This window comes from Podarcis gaigeae (genome assembly GCF_964106915.1).
Source record: "Podarcis gaigeae genome assembly, chromosome: 16".
In the NCBI taxonomy this organism is placed as follows: domain Eukaryota; kingdom Metazoa; phylum Chordata; class Lepidosauria; order Squamata; family Lacertidae; genus Podarcis; species Podarcis gaigeae.
The window spans coordinates 13,586,853-13,602,477 of NC_139693.1; the positions used below are offsets into that span (position 1 = coordinate 13,586,853).

The 15,625-nt window shown below is 45.5% G+C and overlaps 3 protein-coding genes across 3 annotated transcripts; 1 reads left to right on the forward strand and 2 right to left on the reverse strand.

Annotated features, from left to right (window-relative positions):
- Window positions 1-365: 365 nt before the first annotated feature.
- On the forward strand, window positions 366-4,377 carry LOC310833664 (C-reactive protein-like). The gene is made up of 2 exons (XM_083716358.1): window positions 366-841; window positions 3,686-4,377. The coding sequence occupies exons 1-2, from the start codon at window positions 778-780 to the stop codon at window positions 4,366-4,368; spliced, it is 747 nt and encodes a 248-aa protein (XP_083572484.1). The 5' UTR covers window positions 366-777; the 3' UTR covers window positions 4,369-4,377.
- Window positions 4,378-6,305: 1,928 nt separating this feature from the next.
- LOC310833670 (mucosal pentraxin-like) lies at window positions 6,306-11,026 on the reverse strand. The gene is made up of 2 exons (XM_083716364.1): window positions 10,709-11,026; window positions 6,306-7,821 (listed from the first exon to the last, which is right to left on the reverse strand). The coding sequence occupies exons 1-2, from the start codon at window positions 10,770-10,772 to the stop codon at window positions 7,205-7,207; spliced, it is 681 nt and encodes a 226-aa protein (XP_083572490.1). The 5' UTR covers window positions 10,773-11,026; the 3' UTR covers window positions 6,306-7,204.
- Window positions 11,027-11,866: 840 nt separating this feature from the next.
- LOC310833666 (serum amyloid P-component-like) lies at window positions 11,867-15,507 on the reverse strand. The gene is made up of 2 exons (XM_083716361.1): window positions 14,990-15,507; window positions 11,867-13,011 (listed from the first exon to the last, which is right to left on the reverse strand). The coding sequence occupies exons 1-2, from the start codon at window positions 15,051-15,053 to the stop codon at window positions 12,380-12,382; spliced, it is 696 nt and encodes a 231-aa protein (XP_083572487.1). The 5' UTR covers window positions 15,054-15,507; the 3' UTR covers window positions 11,867-12,379.
- Between the last annotated feature and the right edge of the window lie 118 nt (window positions 15,508-15,625).

The window sequence follows — 15,625 nt, forward strand, 5'->3', positions numbered from 1 at the left end:
GGCCAGCCCTCTTTTCATTGGTGAAATGTTGGAGGGTATGGAGCTATCTGACCCCCGAACCAAGGAGATAAGTAACTATGCACCCTTTAGAAGAAACATGAAGGCAGCCCTGCATGGGGAAGTTTTAAAAATATTTAATGATTTATTATGTTTTTGGATATGTTGAAAGCTGCCCAGAGTGGCTGGAGCAACCCAGTCTGTTGGGTGGGGTATTATTATTATTATTATTATTATTATTATTATTATTATTATTATATTGGACACCCCTATTTTCATCACAGAAATGTTGGAGGGTGTGTAATCCCGTCTAGGGTTGCCAGAAGAAGAAGAAGAGGAAGAAGCTCAACAACTTTTGTGTCCGGATATTCACTTGTTGAAATATGGCAACCCTAGTGATCCTTTGTGTGAAAATCAGACTGTGAACAATCATGATCCATAAAATGTGGGGGTCTATGCGTTCCTTGCCTAGCAAAATGATCTGGAGAGGTTCTTGGCACTCAGGGTTTGAAAGAGGCAGGTTCCTTCTGGAAGGAATGGAAATTTAACCAACAGGCAGATAAGACCAGGGGAGGCAAATGGAAAGCATTTGTTGATTTTTAATCTCTGCCCTGTGGAACTGCCCTGAGAGTGGAGGTGCCCGCCCCTTCCAGCCCAGGGATAAGATCCAGAGAGGACTTCACAGCCAGGGCTTGGTTATTCCACGACAGGCTGAGCAGATCCAGGCAGGTCCAGGATCCATTTCAACCACCTGCCAAGTTTATTCTGCAGAAAGACGGCATGGGGTTCCTTCATATCTTCCTCCTCATCCTGGCTGGACTGTTGGGGTCTCTTGCCCAGGAAGGTGGGTGCTCTGATCAGATGCAATGAGTTATGTGGGTGTTGCTGTGTGCATGGACTGAGTGGCTGCATTGTGAGGGCAGACATGGAGGTATCCCTGTTTCTGGTTGGGTCTGAATTAGAGCCAAAGGGAAGGGCTGTAGCTGAGCGTGTAGAGGAACTGCTTTGCAAGAAGCCCTGGGTTCAAATCCCGGCATCTCCAGGTGGCTCTGGGAAGGACCCCTCTGTCTGAAACCTCTAAACAGCCACTGCCAGTCAGTGTGGACAATACTGTTCCTAAACATAGCCCTGTTTAGGGAAGTTTTTAATATTTGATGCTGTACTGTTTTTAACACTTGATTGGGAGCTGCCCAGAGTGGCTGGGGAAACTCAGCCAGATGGGTGGGGTATAAATAACATATTATTATTATTATTATTATTATTATTATTATTATTATTATTATTATTAATTTAATCAGCCCTTTATTAAGAACAATGAGGACTGGAAGCTTACTTTATATTTAGGGAAAGGAGCACACATGCTTTGTGTACAGCAGTTTCCCAGGCTCAGTTCCCAGCATCTCCAGGTAGGACTGGGAAGGTCTCTTGCATGAAAGGTCCTGCATTGCAGGGGGTTGGACTAGATGACCCTTAGGGTCCCTTCCTCCTCTACAATTCTATGACTCTCTAAAGCTACAGAGCTCCTGTCAGGAGACAGTACAGTGGTACCTCGGGATAAGGACTTAATTCGTTCCAGAGGTCCATTCTTAACCTGAAACTGTTCTTAACCTGAAGCACCACTTTAGCTAATGGGGCCTCCTGCTGCTGCTGCACCACTGGCGTGCGATTTCCATTCTTATCCTGGGGCAAAGTTCTTAACCTGGAGCAACCACATCCTGGTTAGCGGAGTTTGTAACCCGAAGCATCTGTAACCCGAGGTACCACTGTACTGAGCTAGCTGGACCTGTGGTCAGATCTGCATATTAGCTTCCTATGTGTGAAACGTGGAAAGGCAGGAGTGGTGTCAAATACAACTCTCAAATGTCAGATTGACAGCAAAAAAACAAAAACAACCCCAAATTCTCAAATTGCATGTCAGAATTTCCATTCCCTCCCACTCTGGGGCTTAAACAACAGAGTCTCGTTGGCCAGTAATGCCTGATTACTTACAGAGTCTGTGTGGCTGAACACACAACCCAGAATTAAGCACTACGGAGCCCCACTGATTTGAACAAGAGACGTAACCACAGGCTTAAATGCAGAAATAAAAGGGATCAACGATACGCAAAAAGCTGCCTCAGAGCAGATCAGTCTGTTCCTCCAGCCAACCCAATATTGTCTCCACTCTGGGACTTTAGGCTTGTGCAGCATACCATGCTTAAAGCTGAGATGTGCCCCCCCCCCCCCCCCGCAGCCATATTTTAAAGCGAATAGGATGGAATCTTGGGACGTGGGTGGCGCTGTGGGTTAAACCACAGAGCCTAGGACTTGCAGATCAGAAGGTCGGCGGTTCGAATCCCCACAACGGGGTGAGCTCCTGTTGCTCAGTCCCTGCTCCTGCCAACCTAGCAGTTCAAAAGCACCTCAAAGTGCAAGTAGATAAATAGGTACCGCTCCGGCGGGAAGGTAAACGGTGTTTCCGTGAGCTGCTCTGGCCACATGACCCGGAAGCTGTATGCTGGCTCCCTCGGCCAATAAAGCGAGATGAGCGCCACAACTCCAGAGTCAGCCACTACCGGACCTAATGGTCAGGGGTCCCTTTACTGTACCTTTACCTTTAGAATGGAATCTGCTATAATGACACATGCATGCGCTATCTGAATCGGCCACCAGGTGGCGCATGAGCACCAAAGAACCGTTGCAGGTCTGTCTTATGGCACAGAGCTGTCATCTAGAAAAAGGGAGAACAGGATAGTTGGCAAATAGTGGGGGGGCAGAGGGGGGCTTGAGTGATTGAGGTGAGGGGATGGGGCAAGTGGAAGAGTTGCAAGCATGTTTTGCCCCCTCCCCCAGTAAACCCAATGAAGCGCTGATCAGTCTTTCAGACAGCCGTAAGAGCATCTTCTTCAAAGACTAAGGGGGGGGCGGGGCGGGGGGGGGGGGGGAATCCATTAGGAACTTATATTCCATGCTTATATTTCTGGCCCTTAGTACTCTTCCCAGGCCATGTGCCACAGCAGCCCTGCTTCACATCCTCCTTGAGTGCTTTTGCCTGTCTGGGATTGGAAATTATTATTATTATTATTATTATTATTATTATTATTATTATTTATACCCCACCCATCTGGCTGAGTTTCCCCAGCCACTCTGGGTGGCTCTCAACAGAATACAGTGGTACCTCAGGTTACAGACGCTTCATGTTACAGATGCTTCAGGTTACAGACTCTGCTAACCCAGAAATAGTACCTCGGGTTAAGAACTTTGCTTCAGGATGAGAACAGAAATCGGGCTCCGGCGGCACGGCAGCAGTGGGAGACCCCATTAATGGTGCTTCAGGTTAAGAACAGTTTCAGGTTAAGAACGGACCTCCGGAACAAATTTAGTTCTTAACCTGAGGTACCACTGTATTAAAAACACGACAAACATCAAACATTTAAAACTTCCCAAAACAGCCTTCAGATGTCTTCTAAAAGTCAGATAGTTGTTTATTTCCTTGACATCTGAAGGGTTCCACAGGGCAGGTGCCACTACCAAGAAGGCCCTCTGCCTGATTCCCTGTAACCTCACTTCTCGCAGTGAGGGAACCGCCAGAAGGCCCTCGGCGCTGGACCTGTGTCTGGGTTGAATGTTGGGGGTGGAGATGCTGCTTCAGGTATAGATGACTCTTGGGGGACTCCCTTTCCACCTCTACACTTCTATGGTTCCACAGATCTCCAGAGGAAGGTCTTCCTTTTCCCGCAGCCAACCAACACTGCTCATGTGGTTGTTAAAGCCAGGCTGGAGCGGCCTTTGAGCAGCTTCACGGTTTGCATGAGGCTCTACACGGACGTCGCTCGGGCCCAGACCCTGTTCTCTTACGCCACTGAGGCCGAGCCCAATGACATCGCCGTCGACCGACTGAGCCGCTCCCAGTACAGGCTGTACATTGGGGGGGATGCGGTAAAGCTGAACATCGCAGAGAGGGCGGCCCCACTGCCGGCGTGGGAGCACATCTGCCTGGCTTGGGACTCCGCCAGCGGGGTGGTGCAGTTTTGGCTGGACGGCAACCCTCTGCCCCGGAAGGCGGTGAAGGCAGGCTATGCCGTCGCCCCCCAGGCCTCCATCATCCTGGGGCAAGACCAGGATGCCATGGGGAGCGGCTTCGACTTGATGCAGTCCTTTGTAGGCGAGCTCACCGACGTCTACATGTGGGAACGGGTCTTGAGCCCCCAGGAAATGTGTCGCGTGGGGGACAAGCGGATCCCGGCCAACTCCGTGATCAACTGGGGGTCCTTGGCTTACAAGATCAAGGGCAATGTCTTTCTCACGCACACCCTCTTGCCAGTTAGCCGAGCGGCTTGTGGGTGCCCTTTGCAAGCGGTGCCCTGCTGCTGGAGCAGGGTGGCGCTCTGAGAGTCTCTTGCTGGCAGGAAGCTCTGTGAGAATGTATGGTATAAATATTGTTTTTAAAAAATAAGGTAAATTAGGATATTATTGTAGTGCAATATTAAATTAAGAAATGTGTAAGAAGTGATTAAGATGGAGAATTATCGGACATGTTGATGGAAGTAAAAAGATGTTGGTGATAAATTGGATGGTTTGTTTTGTATAGTTTTATATTGGAAAACTAATAAAAAATATATATTAAAAAGAGGGTCTCTTGCTGGCTCAGCAAGGAACTGCTCTGTTGAGCTCATCACTTTCCAGCCTATTCAGATTTCTGTGTGATTTGGGGGAAGGGGTGGCCCTCTGGATTTTGCTCAACTACAACTGCCAACAACGATGGGAGCTCTAGTTTCTGCAGCCTCTGGGTGGTCCAAAGGTTCCCCTCCCCCACCTGCCCTATGCTAATCTTCTTCCGATGAAGGAGGGTGGATCTGTCAGTTTCGGTTACTCTCCATTTCTTGTTTTTACAGTCTTCCGTTCTCTACATTTCTGCTTCAGTTTGCAATTGCAATTTTTTTCTTAGTACTTGTGAAAGTTTGTCAGCATCTGAGGGTGAATATAGGTGCTTTGTATGCGATTTTATCTGATATACACACTTCTGCAAAATGATTTCCCGAATGTAATGCCTTCTTGCAATTTACTGTACCTTTCCGTGTACAGTGGTACCTCGGGTTACAGACGCTTCAGGTTACAGACGCTTCAGGTGACAGACTCCGCTCACCCAGAAATAGTACCTCGGGTTAAGAACTTTGCTTCAGGATGAGAACAGAAATCGTGCTCCAGCGGTGCGGCAGCAGCAGGAGGCCCCATTAGCTAAAGTGGTGCTTCAGGTTAAGAACAGTTTCAGGTTAGGAACGGACCTCGGGAATGAATTAAGTACTTAACCCGAGGTACCACTGTTTAAGACTAGGTTTTTTTAATTAAAAAAATATGTTCAGAATTGTGGGTCATCTTATACACGGATACAATCCGTTTTTCTCAATTTGGAGTCCCCCAAACTAGGGGCCGTCATATACATGGGGGCGTGTTATACATGAAAAAATACTGTATTTTCATTAATCAATGCAGGCATCAGCTGAGCATATGTATTTTTGTACACATTACTTTGCTAGAAAACTGCACTTCAACATTCTTGTCTTGTCATGCCTTGTCTTGTTGTGACATGGCATGACCTGTTGTGACATAATCAGACCTGTCATCAGATCAGCACATCATATTATGCAATTGTCTGAATGGAACATTGTTTGGTTTTTGTTTGTACGTTCTTGTAAGTAAAGCCTTTGAACCATATTTTTGGACTGGACAATTTTTAATTTCAAGAAGAGTCTGGTTTTATTCATCCATTTTGCTTCCAAAAGTGCACCATTCATAACCACAATACACAAGACCGTTGACAAAGGATCCCATAAATTTCCAGACCTCTGGAGAAATATCATCTCCCTCCCAGAGGTTATTCCCTTCCTTGCCTTATTTTCGAGAATGTGGGATGGAGAACAGGGTTAAAACTACCATTCTGCCATGAAGCTCACCATGTGACCTCAGGCCAACCACTCAGAGCCTGGCCTACCTCACAGTGTTGTTGTGGGGGATGACCATATTCAGAGACCAAAGACAAAGTGCGCCTCACACCTGCCCTGTTGCCTGTCCACAGAGCTGAGGGCACCTTCAAGAAAAATAATGGAACATTGGCAGCTGTAATTTCTTTGTGGGAATGTTCAGGGAGGCAGGAGAGGATATCTTGTTTATTAGTATCCTTCCTAACTTGCGCTAGCAAGTTCCTTAGCAGAGTTTATATTCCCCTTTAAACGCACAGCAGATAGCTGGTTGCAGGCTTGTTTAAGACTCTCAATATTAGGTTCCTGGTAAGTCCCTTTAAAAGACTAAGCATACCACAATCTTGTGTAAAGTATGTCAAAGACGTTTACTCACCATCAGTTCACAGTTGGATCCCTGAAGGCAGACTTAGTTACAAAGTATATATACATGTGGATCTACCCCATATGGGGCAGGGGAGTAATCCCAGCTCACAAGATGAAAGCAAGATGGAGAAGAGAGGCGAAGAAGAGAGTGTGCTGCGTGCCTTGCCCTTGTGTTACCTGAGCAGGTAAGGTCACGCCCACCTCTAGTCACATGCAAAAGTAAGTATGTCCCAGTCAGGAGGAAACAGGAAGTTTTCAACTAATTGGACCAAACATTCCCTCGCATGTCCACTCTAGGAAAACAAGGAATGTTGTACTTGACTGCTACTTATGCATCGCATCTCACATTCTTTCCCCTACATCTTATTTATGAGGCACCCAGCATGCTCAGGAGAAGTCCAGGGGCTGCGAAATCTCCACAATCTCCACAAAGGTGGTGCAGTGATAATATAAGGAGTGCGAACCTCTTGTCAATTCTTCTTTCTCCATAAAAGATTACATCTGATTTTTACGACCTTTTTCTGTTTCGGTCAAGTTTATTTTAGAAACGCCCCCAGCTGCCAATTGTTACGCAATGTTTCCCAGGAAAATACCTCCCCAAAACCTCCTTCCACACCCTTCTTGTCTCAAGAGGATACTTCAGATGGAGTCTGAAATTTAGTTTGGTTTGTATTACCTTAACTGCACTTCTCAGAACAATTCAGGAACCAAGATGCAGGTATCATTTGAAATTCACATTTCATTGAATTTTGCAACAATCCCCCCCCAAAAAAAATTCTGCAGCAAGCTTCAGAGATCAACACAGGAATCACTAAGTAAAGAAAAGTCACACACACAGAGACTTTTTCTTAGACCAGCATCTTGGATTTCAGGTAACCCCTGCCTCAGTAGGCCACGGGGTTAACAATAACATAACCCTTGATTTCATAATCGACTGTTTTCCAGTCAAACACGTAATCGCCAGGAACGTCTTGGTTGAGGAAAGCGAGCTCCAGTTCCGGGTTGGTGAGCACCCGGTCCCACATTCTCACATCCTGGAGCTCCCCCACAAAGCAATCGTTTATGTCAAAGCCGCCCCCCATCGTGTCTTGCTCTTGACCGAGCACGATCAATGGCTCCCCACTTATGGAGTACCCTTTCCTCAGGCCCTTGCGGGGCATGCGCTTCGAATTCACCCACAACTCTGCTAAACCGGTGGCAGAATCCCAAGTCGCACACAAGACCTCCCTGCCGAGCGAATTTTTTCCCGGATCCGTGAAGGTCACCGCTTCATTCCCTACTGCAAATCCGTACGCGTTGTTTCTTTCTTTGAGGAGGATGATCTCGTTGAAATTTCCCCGGGTGGCGTAAGAGAAGAAGGTGTGGGGGCGGTTGAGGTCTGTGAAGTGGGCCAGGCAGAGGGTGAAGCTGGTCAAGGGCCGCTTTGGGGCGGCCTTCAGAATCACGTGGGCAGAGTTTGATGCCTGTGGAAAAACGAGCTGCTTCCCAGCGAGGCCTGAACCTGAGGTGAGAGGAGGAGAATGAAGGGTGCCACATGTTAAATATAATTGTTTAATTGCACTCTGAAATGGAGAATGCCTGTATGTATGTATGTTGCTAAGGGTTTCACGTTGGAAAATTCCTTTGAAGCATACAGTTGTACCTCAGAAGTCAAACAGAATTCCGTTCCGGAACTCCGCTCAACTTCCAAAACGTTTGAAAACCAAAGTGCAGCTTCTGATTGGAAGCCCCGTCAGATGTTCAGCTTCTGAAAGAACGTTCAAAAACCAGAACACTTACTTCTGGTTTTCAATCACTCAGGAGCTGAAACGTTCAGCTCCCAAGGTGTTCGGGAGCTGACGTACGACTATATTGAAGTTCTCACTGAGCTCTAACCAGTTGATAATTAACTACTGATGTTCTCTGCTAGCCTCTGTGTGTGTGTGTGTGTGTGTGTGTGCGTGCGTGTGTGTGTAAATTTTGATAATATGCAAAGTAGCTTACAGCTAGGAAGCTAAATAACTATTCTGAGTAGTTGAAAACTTCTTTGTAAAGACAGTGCCCAGACTCTATATTCAAAAACAACTTTCCTGTCATAAACATATAGCTGAGAAGAATATATTTACAATCTAGCCCCTGTGCATGTTTATTCTTATTAACATTTAGGGATCTTCATCTGTCTGTTTCACTTCCGATAGATCACACCAGCACACACACTGCCCACAGCAGTATCCTGAGTAGCCTCTCTCAGAGAGAGAGAGAGAAGTAGAAAAACGGATAAAAATGACAGTTTCAGGCATAACAGTCACAACAGAATGGAATGCCTCTTTCATGTGACTCACAGTCAGCCAATCACATGAAAGCCTCTGCCAGATTTAAAAACCCCATATTAAAAAGACACAGTAACCCAACATAAGTAAACATTTCCATTACAGGACATTAAACCATTATCCTTCACATGAGTGTTTAACCTTAGATTAAAGTGTTCAATTGCAAATTCGCCATTTCGAAAGGAAGCTGCCTTTGCCTTTTGTTCCCTGGCACAGTGAAAGAATGATGTGATAAGAGGTCTTCCCTGGAGCTGCCTGGCCTTAGGCTGGATGCAGGCTATGGAAGAGGCAAAGCACTGATCACAATTAAGTTATATATTTAAGAAGAAGAACCTATGCTTGGATATACATGTACTTTATACATGTGTTGTTGATAGTTTTGTGCCTGTTTTTGAAGAAGTTCTGCTTAGTAAAGCTTTGAATCTTAATTATGAGCCTGGGCAATTTTTATTCCGAAAGGAGCCAGCTTTTATGCATCCAATTGCTGCATGCTGTGCAATATTAAAATCTGCAATAGTCCCAAACAGAGAAAGAGAGAAAATGTCACAACTTTCTTGTCAAAACTTTCTGCCTTCCTTCGCATCAAAGGCAGCATGAGATACTTGCCTCTCTCTGCATCTCACCTGTTCTAGGTTCTGCAAGGTTCTGAGGCTGCCTTCCCTAAGAGTTCCCCCAAAACTTGCAAGTGTCATCATCACCACCAACACCACCATGCCTCCTTTGCAGAAGTCTTCATCTCCTTTCCTTGTCTTCATCTTCGTGAGGAAGGGGGCTCCAAGCAGGGGAGGAGGAAGGGGTGTGTGGTGGGGGCGGACCGCCCCGGGTGTCACCACTGAGGGGGGTGACAAAATGCCGGGTGGCACTCACCATGGGGCTTACAGCACGCCTGAGCCAAGCATCTCTCCTGGGAGTGATGCGGTGGCTTGGGTGCCCACAGGCTCCACACTGTCCTAATGGTCCACCTGCTGCCTTCCCCCTCCCCCAGCTATAGGGCAGCTGAGTGGGAGGAGGCAGGCAGACTCCAGAGGCCCTGCAGTGTGCCCCGCCCCTATGGGAGGCTCCCCCCCCCCAGACGCCTGAGCAGCTTCCTCCCTCCCTGGCCCCAAGATGGTTGAAGCAACAGAATTTTGCAGTGGAAGCATCAACCGCCACTGATTTCTTCCTTTATAAAAAACAAAAACTCCTCTTCTAGATTCAACCCACCCCTTTAAATAAACAAAGAATGAAAGACTGGGAAAAACTGTGGAGGGAAAGATTAAAATTTACAGCATGCAATGCTTTGAAAGAAAATGTGATGAAAATGATGTATAGGTGGTATATCGCCCCTGTGAAAGTGAAAACCTCTGGGAAATTATATATAATGAGATGAAAAAGATGTTGAAATATACATTTATTAAGAAACCAGAAGCATTTTTACTTGGCATTGTAGGAGATGATATTAATAGACAGGATTGTAAGTTGTTTTTATATGCAATGATGGTAGCAAGAATATTATTGGCACAAAAATGGAAGCAAGAAGAATTACCGACAAAAGAAGAATGGCGGGTGAAATTAATGGACTACGCAGAATCAGATAAATTAACAGGAAGGATTCAAAACCCGCGGGACCGGAGATTCTTGGAAGACTGGAGTAAATATATGAACTATTTGAAAAGCAATTGTAATGAACAGATTACGCTAGTAGGACTGCAAGAAGTTCTGTGAGGAGGATTATTTGAAATATTGCAAGAAAGACTATGAGGAGAATTATTAGTTAATGACAATTAAGAGTAATAGAGAAATTAAGAAATTCAAAATAAGTGATAAAGAACGGAAAATCATCAGAGGTTGTTGACGGAAGTCTAAAATGTTGTATAAGATAAGAAGTTATGTTAAATGACTGTTGGAAATGAGATGTTTAAAAAAACCCTATAAAATGTATAAAAAAATAAACAAAGAATGAAGAGGTTGTGTCAGAAATCTAAAACCCTTTATATGAAAAAAAGGTTTTGTATGTGTGAGACTGTGCTACAGAAGTCACCCACCCACTTCTTCACACACACACACACACACACCAATGCAGCTGAGGTTGTCACCCACCTTGCTGGCCAAAAGACCCCAAGACCCTCACGAGGACAAGAAGGGAGAGGAAGGCCTTCTCCATCTTGCCTGACTGCAGAACCAAGAGAGGCGAGAGGGTGTCAAGATAACAGGCTCTTCAAGAGATCAGTTCTCAACTGAGAGCTTCAAACTTTGTCCCAAATATGCGCTTGAGGGGCATGAAGGGAAATGTTTTGGGAAACGCTCTTGGGGAAAGATGACCTCAGAACTGGCAACTGGCGTTTCCTTGCTTTCAATTTTTCACAAAGGAGTCCAAAGGGGGACGTTTTTCACAAAGGAGTTCAAAAGCAAGAACATTTTCAGAAAGGCATTGATTTCAAACTTGAGACAACGTGGTTTATGTTTCTTATTTATGCCAGGAAGTTCAGCTTCCTGAATAAAACCTTTGATGACGCATGAATCGCTACAGAGAGAATTTAGGTGTGTTATATAAACCGTGATGTATACTTGTAATTGCTTTATGCAAACGAGGAGACCGTACTCCTTTTCACTTGTTTTTTGTTTGCGGTGAAAGAGCAGCTGAAATGTGTTTCTTGAAAATCAACAAAATACACTCTAAAAGAAAGGTGTGGTTGATTTAACACCTGGGTCTCCCTTTCTTGGGGGGGGGGGAGGATGGGACGACAACCCTGCAGGCCCAGTTTTACAGTCTTTAGATTACTGCCCAAATATTTGTGAACGCATAAAATGATGGCAGGTGGTTTATGGTAGAGATGCATAGCCATTCTGTGCTGGGGCCAAATAAGATGAATTGAGTTGTTGTTTCCCTTCCCCGAGTCAAACTACAAGGGCAATGAAATGCCCCCAGTTTAATCAGCACCCCCACCCCCCACCATCACAGCCTCATGTCTCTAGAGACGGGTAAATCTGCCAGTGTATTGATTTCTCATATTTTCTCCTTTTTCCATTCTTAACTTCAGTTCTTCACACGCTCATTTGCTTTATTATTATTATTATGGTTTATCACTCAAATCTATCAGCATTTTAGTGCAAATTTCTCCTCATAGACACACTTTGCTAGGCAATTTTGCCTAATATGCACAATTTGGCAAAAAGAATTTTCCCTAATAGAAATAATGCATTTTGTAAGCTGATTTTCACTAATACACACATTTGTATGCACACTTCACCCCAGTATCTGCATATGTTGGCTGTACACATGACATGGCATTGCAAGGTTCAGAGCAGTGTGGATTTTGGAGGATGGCTGTGTGACAGTTCAGGCATTGTTTTGGAAAGTGTGAATCAGGTAGAATCAGTTTTAAAAGCCCACCCCACCCCCAGACTTTGGAAGAAACAAACTCAAGTCTCCCCACTGAAGGTTGTTGTTGAAGGCAGACGCTGCTGAAGAATACATCAGACGTAAGAGTTAATCTTTTATTGGAGGAATAGATGGAAACGACAGCTTGTGGGTTTCACAGAACTCCTCATTCCAGCAGAAAGAACTGAAATCAATGCAACTAACAGTGTCTATTGCCATGCAAAAGTCTAGATCTTTTAAGGACTACCACCACAATCCTAACTTTAAGCCCTGTTGGAGGCGTCAATCAAAGAAGCATAGAATCATAAAGTTGGAAGGGACCCTAAGGATCATTTAGTCCACCCCCCTGTAATGTGTTTTTTTAAAGATTCTCCGTCTGTTTGCAAAGCCTACCCAGCTCTACAGTTGGAAAACAGGTAGGGCTTAAGAACAGTGTAGCCTCTCATGACATAATTTAATGATCTCCAGTTAATTATTGGGTTGGAAGGAACATGGTTGTCCCAGACAAGGCACATTTCGTCCCCAGACAGCACCCGGTCCCACATGTACACATCTGTGAGCTCCCCTACAAAGGACTGGTTGATATCAAAGCCACCCCCAAAGGTATCCTGATCTTGCCCCAGGACAATCGATGCCTCTGGACTTATAACATGACCTTTCATCATACCGTTTCGGGGAAAAGGTTGCCCATCAAGCCAGAACTCCACTAACCCTGTGTCAGATTCCCAACTCATACAGATCTGCTCCCAGCTAGGTTCTGAAACCAGCTTTTCTGGGAAGAAGAAAATCACATCTGCAGTCCCCACATAAAGGCTGTACTCGTTGGTTTTGGATTTGAAGACCACGATCTCGTTGTCACTCGTCTTGGTTGCGTAAGAGAATAGAGTGTGAGCCCGGGTCATGTCCGTGTAGGATCTCAGGCAGATGGTGAAGCTGGTCAAAGGCTGCTGTGAGGTGGCCTTCAAAACCACGTGGCTGGTGTCCGATGATTCCGGGAATATAAAGACCTTCCTTTCAAGATCTGGGGGGTGGAGGAAGAGAACAGTTTAAAAGGAGCAGACATTTTTTCCCAAGGATTAGTATGGCACCAAATGGTGCCATTATTTATGTTAGGCTCTGTTTCTCTGTGTGGCTCGTCTGAAGGAAGTCTGGATGTTGGCCACACCGTCTATCCAGTTCAGCATCATGTACTTGCAGTGGCCAACCAATGAAAAGCTCACACGCATGTCATGAGCTCAACGACACTCTCCTTACTTATGATTCCCAGCAACTGGCATTCAAAGGCAGACTACCTCCTATTATTTATTAATTTATTTATTTATACCCTGCCCATCTGGCTGGGCTTCCCCAGTCACTCTGGGCAGCTTCCAACAAAATATTAAAATACAGTAATCCAGTGGAGATAGGACAAAGCCATCATGGTTTGTAACCATTGATAGCTGTCAAGGGTTCAGGGAATCCTATCTCTCTCACGGTGGGATGCCAAGAAGCAGAAAAGCCAGAAGAGTTCTTACCAGGTAGTTTATTCAACATTCACAGAGAGAGACGAAAGGATGCGATCTCTCTTAGATAATGATGTTGCTCCAAGTAAAGTCCCACCCCCTCAGTCCCTCCTATTCTACGTCACTCCTGCACCAGCTTATCTGTGCTTTCTGCCTCTGAGCTTTCTTTTCTACTCCCTTCAAGGCACACCTGGTTCTGGGAGGGGGGGTCAGGAATGCTTTCAAGAGACACTGAGTCTGTTAGCTGTCTCTCCCAATATTTCCCAGCTCCTCTCCTCTGCAGTCTCTGAACTATGACCTTCTGCAAACCACCGTTCTAAATCTATACTGTCCTCCTCTCAGTGGTGTAGCGTGGGGGGTGCGGGGGGGGCTGGCCGCACCGGGCGCAACATCTGGGGGTTAGGGTTAGGGGGCGCAAATCCACGGGTTAGGGGGCGCAAATCCATGGGTTAGGGGGCACAAATTACTTGTCTTGCCCCGGGTGCTGACAACCCACGCTACGCCACTGCCTCCTCTTCTCGGTTTCCACCATTCCTCCTCAGGCCGGCCCCTGACAATAGCCATTCTCCATGAGTTCATCTACTTCTCTTTTAAAGCCCTCCTGAAAACCCAGTCAGATGGGTGGGGTATAAATAATAAAACTGCTGCTGCTGCTGGAAGTCATCATTACTTCTCATGGGAGCAAACTCCATAGTTTAGTTAGGTATATGATGACTTTTTTTGGTCATAAGAAGAAATAAAACAGTTAGTAAGTGGTGATTTTCTGTTCTGGTGTGAATATCTCCAGTCAGGAGAATATCATAGAAAAGGGAGACAAACCGATTCCAATTAAGAGACAGCACAAGTTTTGAAAACATCTATACAGTGGTACCTCGGGTTAAGAACTTAATTCGTTCTGGAGGTCTGTTCTTAACCTGAAACTGTTCTTAACCTGAAGCACCACTTTAGCTAATAGGGCCTCCCGCTGCCACTGCACCGCCTCTGCACGATTTCTGTTCTCATCCTGAAGCAAAGTTCTTAACCCGAGGTAATATTTCTGGGTTAGCAGAGTCTGTAAGCTGAAGCGTATGTAACCCGAGGTACCACTGTATTTCAAATTGTAGAAAGTATTGCTTGGAACGATTACCTGCAAATTCCATCTGCTTCTGTCAAAAGGGGGGGGGGAGTGATAGTTGCTTTTATATTCCCAGTAAAAGATTATGGGGAACACAACCTGAATCACAGATGGAAGCAGAAAAGAACACAGAACAACTCAGAAACAGAAAAGCTTTTTTTTAAAAGGGACGGTGGAATGGGTTGAAAGAAGGAGTTGGAACTGTGAAAAGCTGCACTCCTTGCTGCAATATTTTGTTTCCAGATGTCATGCCTAATAGCCCTTGATAGACCCATCCTACTCCATGAATTTGTCTTATCTCCTCTAAAGCCACTTTCACAAATGTGCCCCAGCCTTCCAGCTCACACCCCAGGGTTGCTTTTACAGCTCAACGCAGCACCCACCTTCCTGGGCAAGAGATCCCAGCAGGACAGCAAGGATGAGGAGAAAGGGATGGAAGATCTCCATGCTGCTGTCTGCACGGTGGGAGCGGCCTGGAGGGAGGATGAAATGGATCTCCGAAATGGTCAGATCTGCCTTGGAGACTTCCTTCCTGGTTGAAGCTGGTCACCGATTTGGAGCTACTGGAGAGTCTCTCTGGTATTTATAGGTGCACAGCAAGGGATTTGCAGGGGGATAATCCATGAAATAGATGGAAATATTTTTCCCATCCCAAACGTGGTATCAGTTGTCAGCTGGGTTTTTTAAAAAGCAAAACCCTGCCAGTATGAAAACGATCCCTCTTAGCCCACACAAACATTGGGAGGCTTTCCAGACAACCTTGTGGGATACAGAATTTACAGGTAGAAATGTGTTTTCTGCAAAATTCAAAATGTCTTTCTCATTGGAGAAATCACACTGAATGAAATAATGTATCTGAACTCTCAGAATTTTGTGATTCAGTTCTTTGCTTGAAAAAATGGGGCGGACACTTTCCGCTTTTTAATGGCTACAAGGATGCATTTTTTATCATCAATATGGTGTGATTGTTTGTGAATCTGTTTGTTGAATTGTTATATTATTCCCATATGTTGCGAGCT

Coding starts and splice junctions, on each gene's coding strand:
- LOC310833664 (XM_083716358.1), top strand. CDS start 778: ATGGGGTTCCTTCATATCTTCCTCCTCATCCTGGCTGGACTGTTGGGG. Junction 842..3,685: donor GGGGTCTCTTGCCCAGGAAG/GTGGGTGCTCTG, acceptor ATGGTTCCACAG/ATCTCCAGAGGAAGGTCTTC.
- LOC310833670 (XM_083716364.1), bottom strand. CDS start 10,772: ATGGAGAAGGCCTTCCTCTCCCTTCTTGTCCTCGTGAGGGTCTTGGGG. Junction 7,822..10,708: donor GGGGTCTTTTGGCCAGCAAG/GTGGGTGACAAC, acceptor CTCTCACCTCAG/GTTCAGGCCTCGCTGGGAAG.
- LOC310833666 (XM_083716361.1), bottom strand. CDS start 15,053: ATGGAGATCTTCCATCCCTTTCTCCTCATCCTTGCTGTCCTGCTGGGA. Junction 13,012..14,989: donor GGGATCTCTTGCCCAGGAAG/GTGGGTGCTGCG, acceptor TCCACCCCCCAG/ATCTTGAAAGGAAGGTCTTT.